General features: G+C 41.8%; 1 protein-coding gene across 1 annotated transcript in view; it reads right to left on the reverse strand.

Annotated features, from left to right (window-relative positions):
- Positions 1-2,111: 2,111 nt before the first annotated feature.
- Positions 2,112-15,745, reverse strand: part of LOC104543908 (membrane-associated guanylate kinase, WW and PDZ domain-containing protein 1-like) — a gene marked incomplete at its 5' end in the record, with an annotated part of 36,997 nt that continues 23,363 nt past the window's right edge. The window contains 6 exon segments of the mRNA XM_010188627.1: positions 2,112-3,808; positions 7,464-7,602; positions 8,804-8,950; positions 9,642-9,705; positions 9,826-9,916; positions 15,426-15,593. Of these exon segments, the coding sequence (XP_010186929.1) occupies positions 3,120-3,808; positions 7,464-7,602; positions 8,804-8,950; positions 9,642-9,705; positions 9,826-9,916; positions 15,426-15,593 (1,298 nt within the window).

The following is a 15,745-nucleotide window of genomic DNA, read 5'->3' on the forward strand; positions in this document are numbered from 1 at the left end:
TTTGCGGTGTTTTTTAAATTAAATACTTACGTAAAATGTAATTTTTGGTATTAACTATGTAATATCTTCTTTAGCTTGAAATTCAAAACTTCAAAGACACACTTCAAAAGCTTGAGACTCACCTAATCATCTCTCTACGACCATTTAAACTATGCTATGACATAAAAAAGGAGGGAACAAACAGTAGCAACAGCAGAGGATACAAATTCAGAACCAATGTATACTATTGCAATATAATTTCAGAGTAAAAAGGCATTGAACATCATAAAAGATTCAAACCTAAAATATCCAAACGCTTTGCCAGTGACCCAACCCTGCCCTTAAAGACTCCCGCTGAACCAGACAAATCCCTCTGCAGATGCTGTGGTTGGAAATACAAACCATTCACCGGTGATGCTCAAGCTCCCTGGACCCCCAGCATTTTAGCTGAGGTTTCAGGAAAACACATGAGTGGGGCCTGGTAAACTACACAACGTTTGAAAGTTATATATATATATATAAAAATCTCTTTAAAGTAAACAGTTTTGCAATTTTTAACAGTCTTTATGCATTTCAAGAACTAAGAGATGGGAGACAGTCTTGGTGAGATGCATATGTATGTATGTATATATACACACATAAATACACATATGTACGGCACCAGCAATGGCAATAGAGTAGTTCCTGCCTTGTCTTGATTTTACAGCTGCACCTGCTGATGTGATACAAAGCCCAGACGTAGTAACAAGCCCTGCTTCCCCTAAACCCTTAGCTTCTTGTTATTTTGGGGAAGAAACTTTTACACTGGAAAACTGCAAACCTGTGCTTTAAGGCTTGTCAAATGATTAACATAGATTTAACGGATGATTGATACGTATTTAATGGATGGCCCTTGGAGACTATAACCTATGGTTTACTAATTTAGACAGGGACGAGTAAGTAACGTTAAGGTGTGGCTCCTCCTTTATCTTATCACTACACTCGTATGTATGCTTTGTATGGAAAACTTTATTCGATAATAAAAATAGCATTCACAGACTTTCTCCTTCTTTGTTGCTACATCATATACATAGTGTCTGTTCCAAGGAAAGAAGCTTGTACTGGGTAAGTCCACATCTACTCATACTAGTGTTATGTATAAACCCAATAAGTCAAATAAAGCTATGAACAATGTAGTATTTATATATGCATAGTGTTTTATAAAAAAGATCGGCCCACATACTGCTTTTATCAACACAGAAAAGAGCATTATGTCTCTAGCACATTGCAAGAAATGATGATTGAAGAACATAGACTGTATACAAGTGCTTAATAATATATAAGCAGGCCCACCATGAAGAAAGAAATGATATTCAAACCAACAAAAGCTTTAGAATTACTTATATAGTCTCCCATTTTAAAACAGCTTTACATACCTGATTCAGTTTACATTAAAATATATCCCCTGAATCAATTTGTTCCATTTTCAGAAATATAAACACTTAATCACATTCCTCACAGCTAAATTTTGTCATAAATCCTCTTTTATACAAGAAAAAGGCAACAGTTTTGTTTTGTTTTTTTCCAACAGGCTCTATTAATTACAATTTAAACTGTACACACAATGATCGGCCATCTTCTTTCTTGGTTTTGTTTTTACAGTACCATGGCAACAACAGTGATAGACTTGCAATGGTTTTGTGTTCATATGGAAAATGTGAAACAGTATACATGTACACACCAATGCACTGTAAAAAGCAGCAGTTTACTTCAGTGGTCCAACAGTAACGGCAAACATTTTGGCTCAGCTAGGCAGTAATCCATTAAATTCTCATACCAATACTACAGCAGACTTACCACACAACTTGCAAATTTAAAAATATAACTTAGAAACTTGCAGGTTTCCCTTTTTGCTGCTGTTCTCAGATTCAAATTTACAGCATATAACCAGTATGGATAGGCTTCTACAACCAGGTTGTCCCACTGATTGCCTCTTTTTTGCCTGTGTTTTTCTTTTGACACATCTTTTTTCTTTTTCCCCCCAGCAAGTGCACTCCTTTTGTCTCAGCAAGGATGAACCAGTAAAATTAAAAAATAAAACCCAACTTAAATACAGAGCAAGAAGAAAAGAGAGCTTTTGGGATTTGGCAAAACAGAAGGAATACACCCACTCCGATTGGGAGGAACTCGCTCCCACCGCATTGCGCCTTGTCCCGGGATCCCGATCCCTTCCCTTGCTTCAAAGCAGACAAACATTACCATGCATGCTCGGGTTGCTGTCCATATACATCTAGGAGATGAGCAGGGCTGAGGCGGCTGCCTTAATGAAATCTCGTTAAATGTCGCTGCGGCTAATGAGAGATCAAGAGTCTACGTTAGTGTGTGACACAGGCATGGCGGTTACCAGTCCTTCTGCCTCTGCGCATCCTTGTAGAGGGGGCCCGAAAGTATAAACTGTTCATGGAACAAACTAGAAATTCCTCATCGTAAATCACCTTGTGCTGTGTGGGTTTGTATTTTTCTTTTTATTATTTATCATTTTTATAAATATCCTTCATTGAAACAGTAGTCTCTTCAAACAGTTCTTGCAATTTTAGGAACATTTGTCTGGTTTTTTTTTTTAATTCCTTCAGAGCAGGAACGCTCCATTCCCACTGAGATGAACAATTTTCTTCCTTCCCCACCCCCAACCCTTAAAAAATTTTCTACATACAGTGTAGCAGTGAGTCACTAGAGAACAGTCTGGATCAAATTATTCAAACTTGGTCATAAAATCCTTTGCCTATATTATATTACTGGCTACCCCCATTTACTATGTTGGGGAAAGGGGGAAAGTAGCCCAATACAGGAATTATTCTTAAGAAATCTACAAAGAATGTAGAAACAAAATTTTATAATCCTTTAGGACCAACATTTGGCAAGTAATTAAAAAAAAAAAAAGAATACACTGAAAAATACTTTCTTTAATATTATACATCAGGCACAACACTTTTTTGTTTTGTTTTGTTTTTGTTATAAGATTTCATCTGCATAAAAGGTTTGTAGGACCAGCAGGTGCCGGATGTCTCCTCGCCCGTGAGAGCCGGATGGTTTCAGCTCCCGCGCGCTCTCCTCTGCTCCCACGGCGTGGGGAAGGCGACGGGGGACCCCAGAGGAGCCCCTCAGATGCTGAGGTCGGTGCTGCACTCCTTGTATGGCCGCCGGCGCTGCTCGGGTGGGTGCCTGCGGCCTGGATCGTGGTTTCAGGCGAAGGGGCCGGCTCGCTCCTCCCGGAGCCGTCTGTCAGGCGACCTCTCCCTCCGCCGGTCGGACGACTTGGCGCGCCGGTCGAGGGAGCTTTCTCTTCTGCGATCTGGCGACCTCCTGGGCTCCGTGAGTCTCTCCAGCGACCGCCGGCGGCGGCTGGGCGACCGCTCCCTGCGCCTCTCAGGGGAGAGGTCTCTCCTCCTCTCGTGTCGCTCCCGCCTCTCCAAAGTGTTGTCAGCACTCCTTGTCCCTTCCCTCCGCTTTTCGGGAGACCTCCTCTTCTGCCTGTTCACCACCACCCTCCTCTCCGGCTGCCTCTCGCGCCTCTTGTCCGGCGACCTCTCCGTCCTCCTGCCTGGCACGTGGTCGTTGGTTTTAGAAGTTCCGTTCCAAGTGTGGTGTTCGTTGGGATGTCTGCTAAACTCTCTGCTGCCTTTTAGGTCTCTAACGTAAGTCCGCTTGTCCCCATGCTGTGATGATTTGTGAAGGTCTGGTGGATAACTGGACTCCGATGATGGGTGCTGCCGTCGGTCGGATGGCACGGGTTTCATTTCCGATACATTTTGTGAACCTGTGGCGGGACTGTTCCTGTCACTGCTGGGGTCTGAAAGAAAATAACAGCAAAGCGTTTGGTACCGATGCCTCCCGCAGCGCTGTGACACCACTTATCACTCTTCAGACTTCATTAGTGACAAAAACAAACAACTGTTAAAGCAGTCAGCGAGGGCTAACCGAAGCTTTTGTTAATTTAACTGCGAACAACGAGAGTTACAGGTTAGTACTGGTGCTGCTCTGTTCGTTAGCCGTGATTTGGTCCAAGCTGATATCATCTTTATGCTCTTCTGGCCATGGGGCATTTTACATTTTCCCCAAGCCCAATTCATAAGGTTTCGGTTACACTACTTTCTTTCCAGTGGAAAAAAGAAATATTGTAGTTCAGGTTGTTGGCTGTTTTTTTTTAAATGGTTTCCAATAAAGAGGGCCTTTAGGAAAGGATTTTTTTCTTTTAAGTCTTTTGAAAGAATTGCCTTCCAGGTGTGGGAGGCCTCATTTTAAATAGCAGAAAATGTACAGAAAATAGAATCGATTATTAAGTTTTCACCTTGTAAAATAGCATTTGGAAGGTGCGAGAATTAGACTGTAATCATGCAATTTCCATTCCATTTAAGACATTACTTAATCTCACTTAGCTCTACCAGGTTACGAAAAGTCCTAGGGTAGATTTTGGTTTTGCCACAATGATTCAAACAACAATGACAGAAGTTATGATTTTTTTCATATCAAAGCAATGGAAAGATATTGTAATATGTAGGATGGCTTTGATTAAAACCTAATCTCCAGTTTATTATTTTTAATGTAGTATTTCAGGTAAAACACAGCCAAGCTACCACTACGAGACTAACTGCAAAGGAGAATTAAAAAACAACAACCTCAAACCTAAAACCCAGCCCTGTTCTGCAGCTAAGCTACAATTGCTCACGTCACTTGTAAAGGATGTTTATGAATGATTCATTATAGACACGGCAAACATTAAAGTAGCTGCGCTGACTGAATGCGAGCATTGCTTTTATTTGCTGATTGTTTTCTTTCCTAAAGTCCCTTCTGCACGGCAGCTCGGCTGGTGATAGCTGCGCTTCCCACAGGCTTCCTGCTGCTCGCACCGGGACACCACCTCGAGGTGGGCTGTCCTGACGGTGACAACTGGAAATCCTCACTAACACTGGTGGGGACAGATTTATCTTTATTCCCCCTGTTTTTCTGCCTTTTTCTCTTCCCTCCCCCTATCCAACCTCTCTACACCCTCACTCCTGCCATCACGCAAAGTGTCTCCCATTTGATGCCCTTTCCACTCCTGAGCTTGGGAAGGTCGCTGTGTGCATGGGCCAGGGTTGTTATGATTTCCAGGTGAAACCCGTGTGACAACTCACGTGTGTGCATCTTTGCTTAGCAGCGTTTTCAGGCAGCGGCCGGGGACCACGCTGCTTTTCCATAGCCGTAAGCACGTGGCTTGCAGCGCTCTGGCTATGGCACAAGGTACAAGCGCGGTTTAAACGTGTCCTGTGGTGTACTTACAATTCGGGGGACGCAGGGTGCTCGGAATGAATTGCTGTACATATAAAATATAGCGAAGCGGAAAGCAATGTGAGGGAATTAGGCCACAGCACAAAAACACCTAATATTGATTTTAGCTACAAACCGTAGTTTGATTATGGCCCATAAGGTAGAAGCAAGACTCCCCGAGCTTGTCATTTCTCATACATGCAGCGATATTAGGAGGTATCATCGCTGAGGAAGGAAGAGCCCAGCACCAAGAAAAGTAAGAGAAAGAGAAAGAGAAAAGTAGAAAATTTAGATTCCCTCTAACAAAGATGAAAGAAAGAAAAATCTTCATATTTTATCTTAGAATAAAGAAAGTTTATTTTTCCAGTCAGATTGTCTAGGCTTCACCCAAATATAAGGCTGCAAAGACAGCAGTTGTTATCGTGACATAAAGAGACATCTAAGAGGTGATTCAATAACCCAGACAACGAAAGCATCCATTCTAAAAGACAGCTGGAACAGCGACACAGAATGTCATAGAAAAAACATTAACAATCAAACAACAACGAAAAATAAAGTCCACCAGAGACCACAACATTAAAAATAAGTACAAAACTCATTACAAAAATATACAGCCTCATAGAGAAGCACGTTCCAATCGAGTCAGAAAAATATTGGAACTTAACATTATTAGAGGAACCATTTGCGACTGCAGCGAACAGAACGAAGAGAGGAAGGAGTCCCAAATGTTACAAGGATATTCTTTACAGTAGTGCAACCCCTGTATATTAAATCCTTGCTTGGAGAATGAACGTTTAGTAGTGGTTTAGCATTAGCCAAAAGAAAATTGGTGGTGGATTTCCATCCTCAGTGCAACAGACATATGCTTTGAGAAGTGAAGCACTTAATTTACAGGGTATTGATGCGGTCTATACAGTACTGTACATCCAAAGGAGTATAGGAAAAGACAAAAGTAGAAAGAACATTACAGAATTTCAGTGCCATCATTGAACCTTCTGGTGTGCTATTTATATTACAGAAGTGTAAACCCACAACCTCCCTTCCATAGCGTTAAACACTTCAATTGCTTGTTGCTTATACTCTGAATTGGTCATTTAAAGTTAAAGAATGAGCAGAGTGAGCAGAAACTCCCCAACGTGGTACAGTAAATGAAAATAAAATCTAGTTCATAAATTGTGCAGAAGGGTTTTGTTTCTGGTTTTAGGACACGGAGGGAATGATAAACACAGAACTTACTGACACAGAAATAACCCAAATACGGGGAGAAAAGTATAAAGGACATCCCTTCAATCATCAGTTTCTATAGAAACCTCAAAGACCTTTGGTTGGGAGTAGCCCTCCATCGAGGGCACAATATTCGACAATTATCTCAAATAAATAAGACATAATTGTAATATTAAATAGTGTGCTAAGTTAAGCCACCCAGCAATCCAACCTCCGGGGGAAGAAAAGGAAATCTAATGCAATTCTTAGTAAGAAACGAGGACTGAGTGTTTCCCCCAAGACAGACACAAGAGCACCTTTTCGTAACCTCCTCACCTTTTCAGGTCTCACAGATTAACTAGTTGAAACCAGCAGAGAGTTTAAGGGGGAAGAAAAGGGCTCAGGAGGCCAAATCATTATATTTTTGCAGTAAAGCTTTTTTTTTTCCTTCTTTTTCTTAAATAACTTTATAAATATTTACATAAATATTAAGGGAAGGCAAAAAATCTCTTAAGCCATCTCGGCATTGATGTCTATGGATACAGGCAGGAACTAAGAGAAAAAAACCTCACCAAAAAAATCACTGCATCAGAATAATAATTCAGGATCCCAGTTTTTGCATTGATTAAAAGTAGAGACCTATTTGAAACAACAATTCAGCCGCTGAGAAACAGTTTGGCACAGTTCAATGACATTCCTTGTTTGGCTGGACAAGACAATAAGGGTTTGTGTTTTGTTTTGCTTTCCTCTCTGATCACCAAAAATACTGCTATGATGATCTTGCCTTACACTGCGCCCCAAGTCCATGGAAGCAAGCAAAGGATGAAATGTGTAGAAAATTCAGCACAAGCGAGGCAATTAACCATATGTTGCAAAGGTTGGTAAGACACTGGTGAGAAAGGAAAATAAAAAAGAATTCCCGCTTCAGATCTTGAGACAAATCATTCATGGAGTGATGCCAGGGAAGAAAGGAATGTTTTCATAGTTTGACCCACCATATTCTGGGACTGAGCCATCTCCGCGTTTCAGAAACAGGCGGACCCTGCGGCCACCGTTTTTAATCAGTTCGATGGCCCGAGCGTGCTTCATGTTCTTGGTAGTTTCTCCATTGATCTCTAAGATTTCATCACCGATCTGCCAATGGAATACAGGAGTTCAAGATTAGAAACAAGCCCCCATGAGGATCACCACCACAGCCCATCACAGGACAACGGCCACAGGAAAAGGGGGAAAAGGAACCATGCACAGGGTGAACATAAATACACCCAATTTCCCGTGACAGTGCACCAAAAACTAAGTATATAGGGGCCTGGGAGACTTGGAAACTACAGAGAAAGCTTGAGGTATCAAAATACTTCATTGCTGCTCTGTAAAACCCCCTTGCATGGCTGTATTGCTCAATACCTTGAGTTGTGTTAGAACTGGTGTTAATTTATTTTGATTATTTGTAAAGTCTTTGGTCTCAACAGTGGTTGTTTGTTTTACAGTCTGCTGTAATGGGAATGTTCAAACAGCTTTTTCAGGTCCGTTTTTCACTTGAATATAGATGAACCAGGAAACATGCTTTTATAAATATAATCATTTATCAGGATAGGAAAACAGGGCTTGGAAGAGCTTGTCAAAGCATTGGCTTCCACAGGGCAGCACTGGTCTATTTTCATCAGCAAAAGTTTTGGATCTATAAATCTACACCCAGCAAATAAATTTTGAAAATGCCCTTTGCGTGATATATATGAAGAAGAAAAAGACATATGCCATAAAGTTATCATGCATTCTCTAAGAGACAAGCAAGGAGTACATAAAACTTGTCAATTTAATTTTTCTGTAGGCATTTTGTAACACGTCTGTGTTATAATGTTTATAATTTAGATGGTATGTGAAATTAATAACTAATACTAATCAAAAACTACACTAATTTGGCAATCCATGGGTTCGTATACACACTCCCTCACTACCCCTAGCAGAGGTGAGGATCAGATGGGACACCTCAATCCTCTACTTACAGCTCCAGCTTTAAAGGAGCAGGCGAAGATTGCAGCTATTATATTTGCATCGGCACACAGGTCTTGGATAGGCTTTAGAAGTCAGATCATGTATTAGAATTTGGAAATGCGGGTTGGAACAAGGCGGTGAAATCTGCCAATGCACACACGCTGTCATGGACTGTGTACAAAGAGCGAACACAGCCACTGACAGAAGTAAATAGAAACCACTGCCCCTTTCAGCTAACGTTTAATTTTCCCCTTAGCTGGCACAGCAGCAGATGTGCCCGTAGGGGAGAGGCAGGGAAGTCAGCTCATTGCAAAGCGTGTTCTTTAAATCTGTTTGTGCATACCCTCATCTTCCCACATCTCTCAGCGGGGCCATCCTCCGCTAGCCGCAGCACGTACAGATCCATATTGTACTCCCGGCCACCTCGCAGGCTGAAGCCAAACCCTTTGGCTCCTCTTTCCAGCTCAACAGTGTAAAAGTCTTGGTCCTGCTGGAGGGAAGACAACACGTGCAATTGAATGGAAGGTTAAATGCTGCTCTACTCTCATTTTCAAACTATTCAACCAACTAATATTATTATTATTTTTGTTACTCAGAATTTTAAAAAGACCAGGATTTCCTGCTTCCTCAGCTCCCACACTGCAATTTGGAGGTCACATTTTCACAAATGCTGTTAGCGTAGGGATGTCCTGAAGTCCCTAATGGAAGATGGTTACTTCTGGGATGGCCAGTGCCAAGGGAAGTTAGTGGTGAGATAAATAATCTCTTAATAAGATGCTGTCTGCAAAAGTTGGAACACTCCAGCTATCACCCCTTATTAAGTTTTCCTCTCTTTTGTTCTCTGAATTCATTTGCACACAACAGTACTTTCTGGAGAGGCTCCTCAAAACACACAGCTCAATAAACAAACACATAAATTATTACTGTCTTCAAAATGTCAGGGGTTTTATTTCCTTTCTTTTTTTTTTCCTCCCTGAAAGTCTTGAGGAGAATGTGTTGGAAATGTGTCTCAGCTGAAACAACAGCAACACACATTAAGAAACTAATCAGTAAATTCCCCTTTCTTCGGCAAACAGACTGAGGGAAATCGGCTTCCCAGTAGGAATTTTCAAGGGAAATATATGAACACAGCCCTCAAGCAGGTTTGTGGTGAACACAACTATTAGAAAAGTACACCTTACCTGTGCTGCTTGGGGTGGTTTGAAATCAAACTGCGATTCCTGCTTTGGTTTGGTGTTGTTCCTGCTGTAACGAATAAGAAAGAGAGGGAGAGAGGAAAACACAGCTCATGGGATGTGAAGGTGATCAAGAAGTAATAGAAGAGAGAGCACGCCAAGGTGCTCTCCTCAAGGAAAACAAGCTGACCTGGTCTCCTGTGGGATTTGCTGAGGAGTATGTGTGGTTGTAATCGTAGCAATTTTTTCTGCATTGGTCAATAAAGTAGCATTGGAGGATTCTGCAAAATAAATGGTTTTGTTCATTATGAGGGAAGACCATTTGCTATTCACTGATAAAACAGAAGTTTTACAAAGACATTTCACTGGAAAACATCATTAAGTTGCTTTTAAGGAACCTGAGATTGGCCCAATTTTCTTAAAACCAAAAATTAACAGGATAAAGTCTAAGCTAAGTCATAGCAATATATATGAAACTACAGCACCTCAGTTGCAGAGAAATTCTGGGTTTTGAGTTGCACATTGCAACTTAACGTGATATATCTCTTATGGCTCAGCTTTTTTTGGGTATGTCATAAGATACACCAAATTACTGTGTCATCTGTTTTTCTTCTTTGTAAGAGAAAAAACTTCTAAACATCCCTAATCAACTAGAAAACATTATGACAGAACTGCTGCTGTTGTATCCTAAAGTCAAGGCGTTAGTGAATGCATCATACTTGGCTTAATCACCACTGCAAAAGTTAATTAGAGAAAAATTGTGTGTACCGGGAACTGCCACAGCTACCCATCACAATTAGTGTGGACCAGGGAGTCAAATATTATATGTATTTCTATTTTATATACATACACACACATATATATAGCATATTTAGATAATAGATACACAAGTGAGGGGTTTTTTCAGTAACCAAATACTTCAGCACTCTCAATAATTTCAAGAAAAACCCAAGGCTACCCTATTGGAAAAAAAAATTTAAAATAAATTGGGAAATCTGGATTAGAAGCACTCCTGACCATTAGACACACTCAGAACAAAGAACGATTTGCAGAGGAAGGGTTGAAGAATATTTCATGTGTTGTCTAACAACATGAATTCCAATCATTAAAGTCTCCAAATATGGGAAGTAGACTGGATTAATTTTATAGTAGCAATAACTATGCCAAGGATTATAAGCTTATCAGTGCTTCCTCCATCAGAAACTGCAATCTTCAGTAGGATTGAGATGTGGCTTTCATCTAATGCCTCACAAGGTGATATTGAATGTGGCTAAAACCCAAACTTTCTGAAATCCGTCTCTGAAATACAACCTCCTGCTGCCTGAGCACTCAAAGCTGCACGCAGGGATGTGGAACCCTCCGTACCAAACGCATCAACAGCTCCGGGTACCATTTACAGAAGGGCTCACAGGGGAAATACAAAGAGGAGGATTAACTTCAAAATTCAATTTATGCCACGGTAAAGGGCTTTCAGCCCAACATCAGCCTGTGCAAATGCCACATTTCCCTGGACAAAGGAGGTGCTTCCAGGAGAGGTCCTCTCTCCTGCTTCCCCAAACTGGGAAGGGTGTTGCTGTGGGCACAACTGAAAATAGACTACCCAGGCGTCCCTCACAGCATAGCATGCAAAAACGATCCCCTTGTCATTCTGAAGCTTTATCGTAGACTTCAATAAGACCAGAGCTAACCCAGAATGCATTTAAAATTCTGCCAAAAATTAGGGTCATGCACCTTGTTTCTTGACTGAATTTCTCCAGTTCCAATTCCACTTAAAAAAAAAGCCACCACCATGCAACAGTAACAAAAACCAGGTGGAAACATCTGGCTCTCCAACATAAAATTATAAGACCTTCTATGCTGCCCTTGTTTGCCTCTTAAGCTCCAGGCATCTGGTAATTCATTTTATTGACTATGGAGAATTTGGCCATTATTAAACAGAGTTCAGCTGTAATATAAAATTGCAGAAATCGGAGGGGTTTTGGCTGAATTAAGGAGAGGTGGTGATCATGGGCTTACTTGAACCTATTTTATTTTTTTTATTTCATGGATTTATTTTGATTGTGGAGGTATCTAGATGAGGTGAAGTCTCTTCCTTTCTGTGCATGTCAAGGGAAACTCAGGAGAAGAGAAAGAGATAAAAGAAGAACCACCTAAACAGATGGGTGCAACTAGAGCACAGCTCCTTTGCCTGCAGCACTGTGCCCGAGTTAATGTGCCCAAACCCTTGGCATATGGAGCTGTGACATCTTCCAGACCAGAGCTGGCTTAGGCCCGGTGACTTGGAGAGCAAGAGCGGCTCCCGGGCCTGCCTGCACCTCTTGGCGTTGGCATGACCAAAACCTGCCCCTGTGAGGATGTGTGGCTGACAGCTGTCTTGTGAGAGAAGGAGATGTCCCTACATGTGCTTCACAGAATCACAGAATGTCAGGAGTTGGAGGGGACCTTGAAAGCTCCCCCAGTCCAACCCCTGCCAGAGCAGGATCACCAGAGCAGTCACACAGGAACACGGCCAGGGCTTTGGGTGTCTCCAGACAAGGAGACTCCACAACCTCTCTGGGCAGCCTGGGCCATGCTCCATCACCCTCACACTGACAAAGTTTGTCCTCATCTTCAGCTTGAACCTCCTGTGCTCCAGCTTGGGACCATTGCCCCTTGTCCTGGCATTGGACATCACACAGCAGAGCCTGGCTCCTTCCTCCTGACACTCGCCCTTTCCAAATTGATCCCCATGAATGAGGGCACCCCTCAGTCTCCTCTGCTCCAAGCTCAAGAGCCCCAGCTCCCTCAGCCGCTCCTCAGCAGGAGATGCTCCACTCCCTCCATCATCTTTGTGGCTCTGCTGGACTCTTTCAAGCAGTTCCTGTCCTTCTTGAACTGAGGGGCCCAGAACTGAACACAATATTGCAGATGTGGTCTGACCAGGGCAGAGCAGAGGGGAAGCAGAACCTCTCTACCCTACAACCACCTCTTCTCATACACCCCAGGATGTCATGGGCCTTCTTGGCCGCAAGGGCACATTGCTGGCTCATGGTCATCCTGCTGGCCACCAGGACCCCCAGGTCCCGTTCTGCTGTGCTACTCTCCAGCAGATTTTAAGAAATAATTCTGTGTATTTTGTAACGATCCCTCAACGCTGAAACTGGTCTCTTCACATAAGAATGCCTCAAAAGGTGGTTAAGTGTTCTGTATTCATCGAGAACAAAAGCCTCTGAAAGCCTCCACAAATATCTGGAGATCAGATGAAGATGGGCTTCAAAGAGAATGCAAGATTCCTACCCTTTAGTAGGTCACACTAAGAATACCAAGTAGAGCAACAACACATCTTTCGTACAGATGTATATTCACGCCAATGCACTGCATCTATCTTTAGCCCACCCTATCCCATGAGTCAGGAGTTGTGCATAATTTTGCTAGTGTTTTAGACGCTGGTTCAGGATGAGTGCCAGGCACCATGCAAAACTGGAACAGAACACAAATCAGGAAAAAATGTTTCTACTAGAACTGCAATGGTACGTTGTAAATCCCACATACTTCATTGATTCCTTGCCCTCTTCTGCCCTAAAACACTCAGGCACCAATTAAACACTTAATCTAAGCTTGTCATTCCTCAGCTGCTTTTACTCTGGCATCAGCTGGTAGCATGGTAAAGTATCACAATTTCATTGCAAACAGACTCCTGCAGTGGTCTGTGGCAATGAGTTGGTGCAAGACTTATTACACGGCAAAAACCCTTGGTGTTTTTAATAATGTTAGAAGAGATTAGCAGTGTGAGTTCAGTGGGAGTCTTGTGATGAGCCTTAGTCCCATGTTTATCTGAGAAGCAGGGCTTCTCATTTTTCCCTTCTTTAAGTACACTGTTAGACCACTTACATTTACCATAAAAGAACTCCAAAAGAAATAAAAACAAAACAACAAATCAACAAAAGCACCCAAAGCCAGCAAAAAGAAAACAACATCGAGACCAATTTCTTAAATCTCATTTTTTTAGAGCAAACGTCTCAGTAATTTTGAGAGTGTCTGGTGTGACTGGCTTTCGAAATTAAATACAATACTACGCAGAGTTTGGAATTTTAAAGGGGCAGTAAATAAAGACTTGAAGCCTGTATTGCTATGAGAGAGGAGAGTTGGCTCCTTCCCTAAATTACAGCTTTCCTTCTCTAGGAATACCTGGTGTCAGGCACAGGTACAGATTTCCCTTCCAACCTAAGCAATTTAACACAGTATTTTGTAGACATATTTGCATGAACAAGACTGGCTGAGCATCCATGTCAGGATGCTATATTCTTCTTAAAACATTCCTAAACTCTTCAAATTTTATTTATTTATTATGCGTTTTTGCCTTATTGATTTGTTCCAAGTTTCACCTTCCTTGATTTTGTTCAGACACCAAAATACAGGTAATGAATCCTTCTTCTCCCAGTTTACCTGGCACAGGCCAGCTCAGATGTTAGCCTGATTCACAGTCCCTTTATTATTCATGAACACTCGATTTGCTGGAAGCAGCAAAGGATCATATACCATTTGACCTGGTAGCTGCTAAAGAGTAGGAAAATAAAGCCTTCATGCAAAACAGACCGCCCTAAACAGAAATAATTTATATCAGATCATTTCTCATACTGGCCTATTTTTACCCTATAAGTAAACACAGCATAACCGTGCTCTGTGGGGTAACCACAGCCAGATTTCAGATGAGAAAGGGCGAGAGCTGGCAAATACTGAAGGCTTCTCACTGAAATCACATCACGTAATACAGGTACTGGGTTCAGTTCAGCCACACTTTGTCAACCTTCCTTCCAAACTTAATCACACTTTCTCTGTATCTAACTGAATGCAAATAATGTCCTGTACAACTCCAAGAAATGCTCATTAGCACTGTATTTGAGTAATCAAATCTTATACCTACATATTCGGCTTAAAAAGAGAGTGATGTAAAAGGCTTTCTGCCTCACAAGTTCTCCCTATGAACCCGTCCATGGCAGAGCAGGACAACGAACAAACTTTGAATTCAGAACCACAGCCATTTTAGTTCTGCTGTGGATACTTTACACGTGCTTCTGCTCTGTTCCTATTTGGCATCGCAGCTGGGGATCAGTTTAATGAAACTGATACATAATACAGAACTTTTTTTTAATTAAATAGTTTGATATTCTGAGACCAGTACCAAATGTCAGCATAGTATTAGGGATGCTGTGTGTTCCCTTGGTCTGAAACAGTGAGATCCCATTCAGGGTAACTCTTACAACGATCAGCTGCAAGCACACAGGAGCTCCAGAGCCACTTAACAAAGTCATTTCAAAATGTACTTGAGCTCACTCCCAAAGCAACTTACAGAATAAAAACAAATCTCCTTTTCAAACAGCTTAAAACACGACAAAGTGTTTATCCCTTTCTGTGATCTCTTTACTCTATAGCCTGCTTGTGTATACACAAAGCTTCAGGAATCCCACATATTAACAAGCGATTCCCAAATATTCTCAAGCGGCATTATTAACCTAAGACTCAAATCAAAGTGCATCGAGTTATGCATCAGATTTACAGAAGATTTAGGAGATACTTGGATGAACATGATAGAACTGAACATTATTTCTTTAATGTAGAATCAGCACCTTCCTGTTTAAAAAACCCAATAATTCCCATTTATCTAGAAAGAAACAAAAAATAAAGCTATGGAAGACTCACAGCCTGCCTCACTGCTAATTCCCAAAAGTGAGTCCTCCATGACTTGAGAGCTCCAAGAACAAAACCAACAAGAGGGGCAGAGAAGAAGACAGCAGGAAACATATACTTTACCATCTCCTGGAATGATGCGCAGGGTGACGGTGTTTCCCGCTTCCTTAATGAGGTTGACGATGTCTGAATGCGACTTGTTGGTGATGGAGCACCCATTCACGGCCAAGATGCGATCGCCTACTTTCAGCTTGCCACAGCGGTCTGCGGGACTCCCTTCAATTATCCGACCTATTTTGTGAGGCATGGCCACACATGCATTTCCCGCTTTTGTATTGGTTTGGGGGTTGTTTTTGTTTTGGTTTGGTTTGGTTTGGTTTTTTTTTTTAATTGTTTACATACGTGGGAATATGGTGAAGGGGAAAAGGAGAAAAAGGGTTGAA

The sequence above is a fragment of the Mesitornis unicolor genome, unplaced genomic scaffold (genome assembly GCF_000695765.1).
Source record: "Mesitornis unicolor isolate BGI_N332 unplaced genomic scaffold, ASM69576v1 scaffold3847, whole genome shotgun sequence".
Taxonomy (NCBI): Eukaryota; Metazoa; Chordata; class Aves; order Mesitornithiformes; family Mesitornithidae; genus Mesitornis; species Mesitornis unicolor.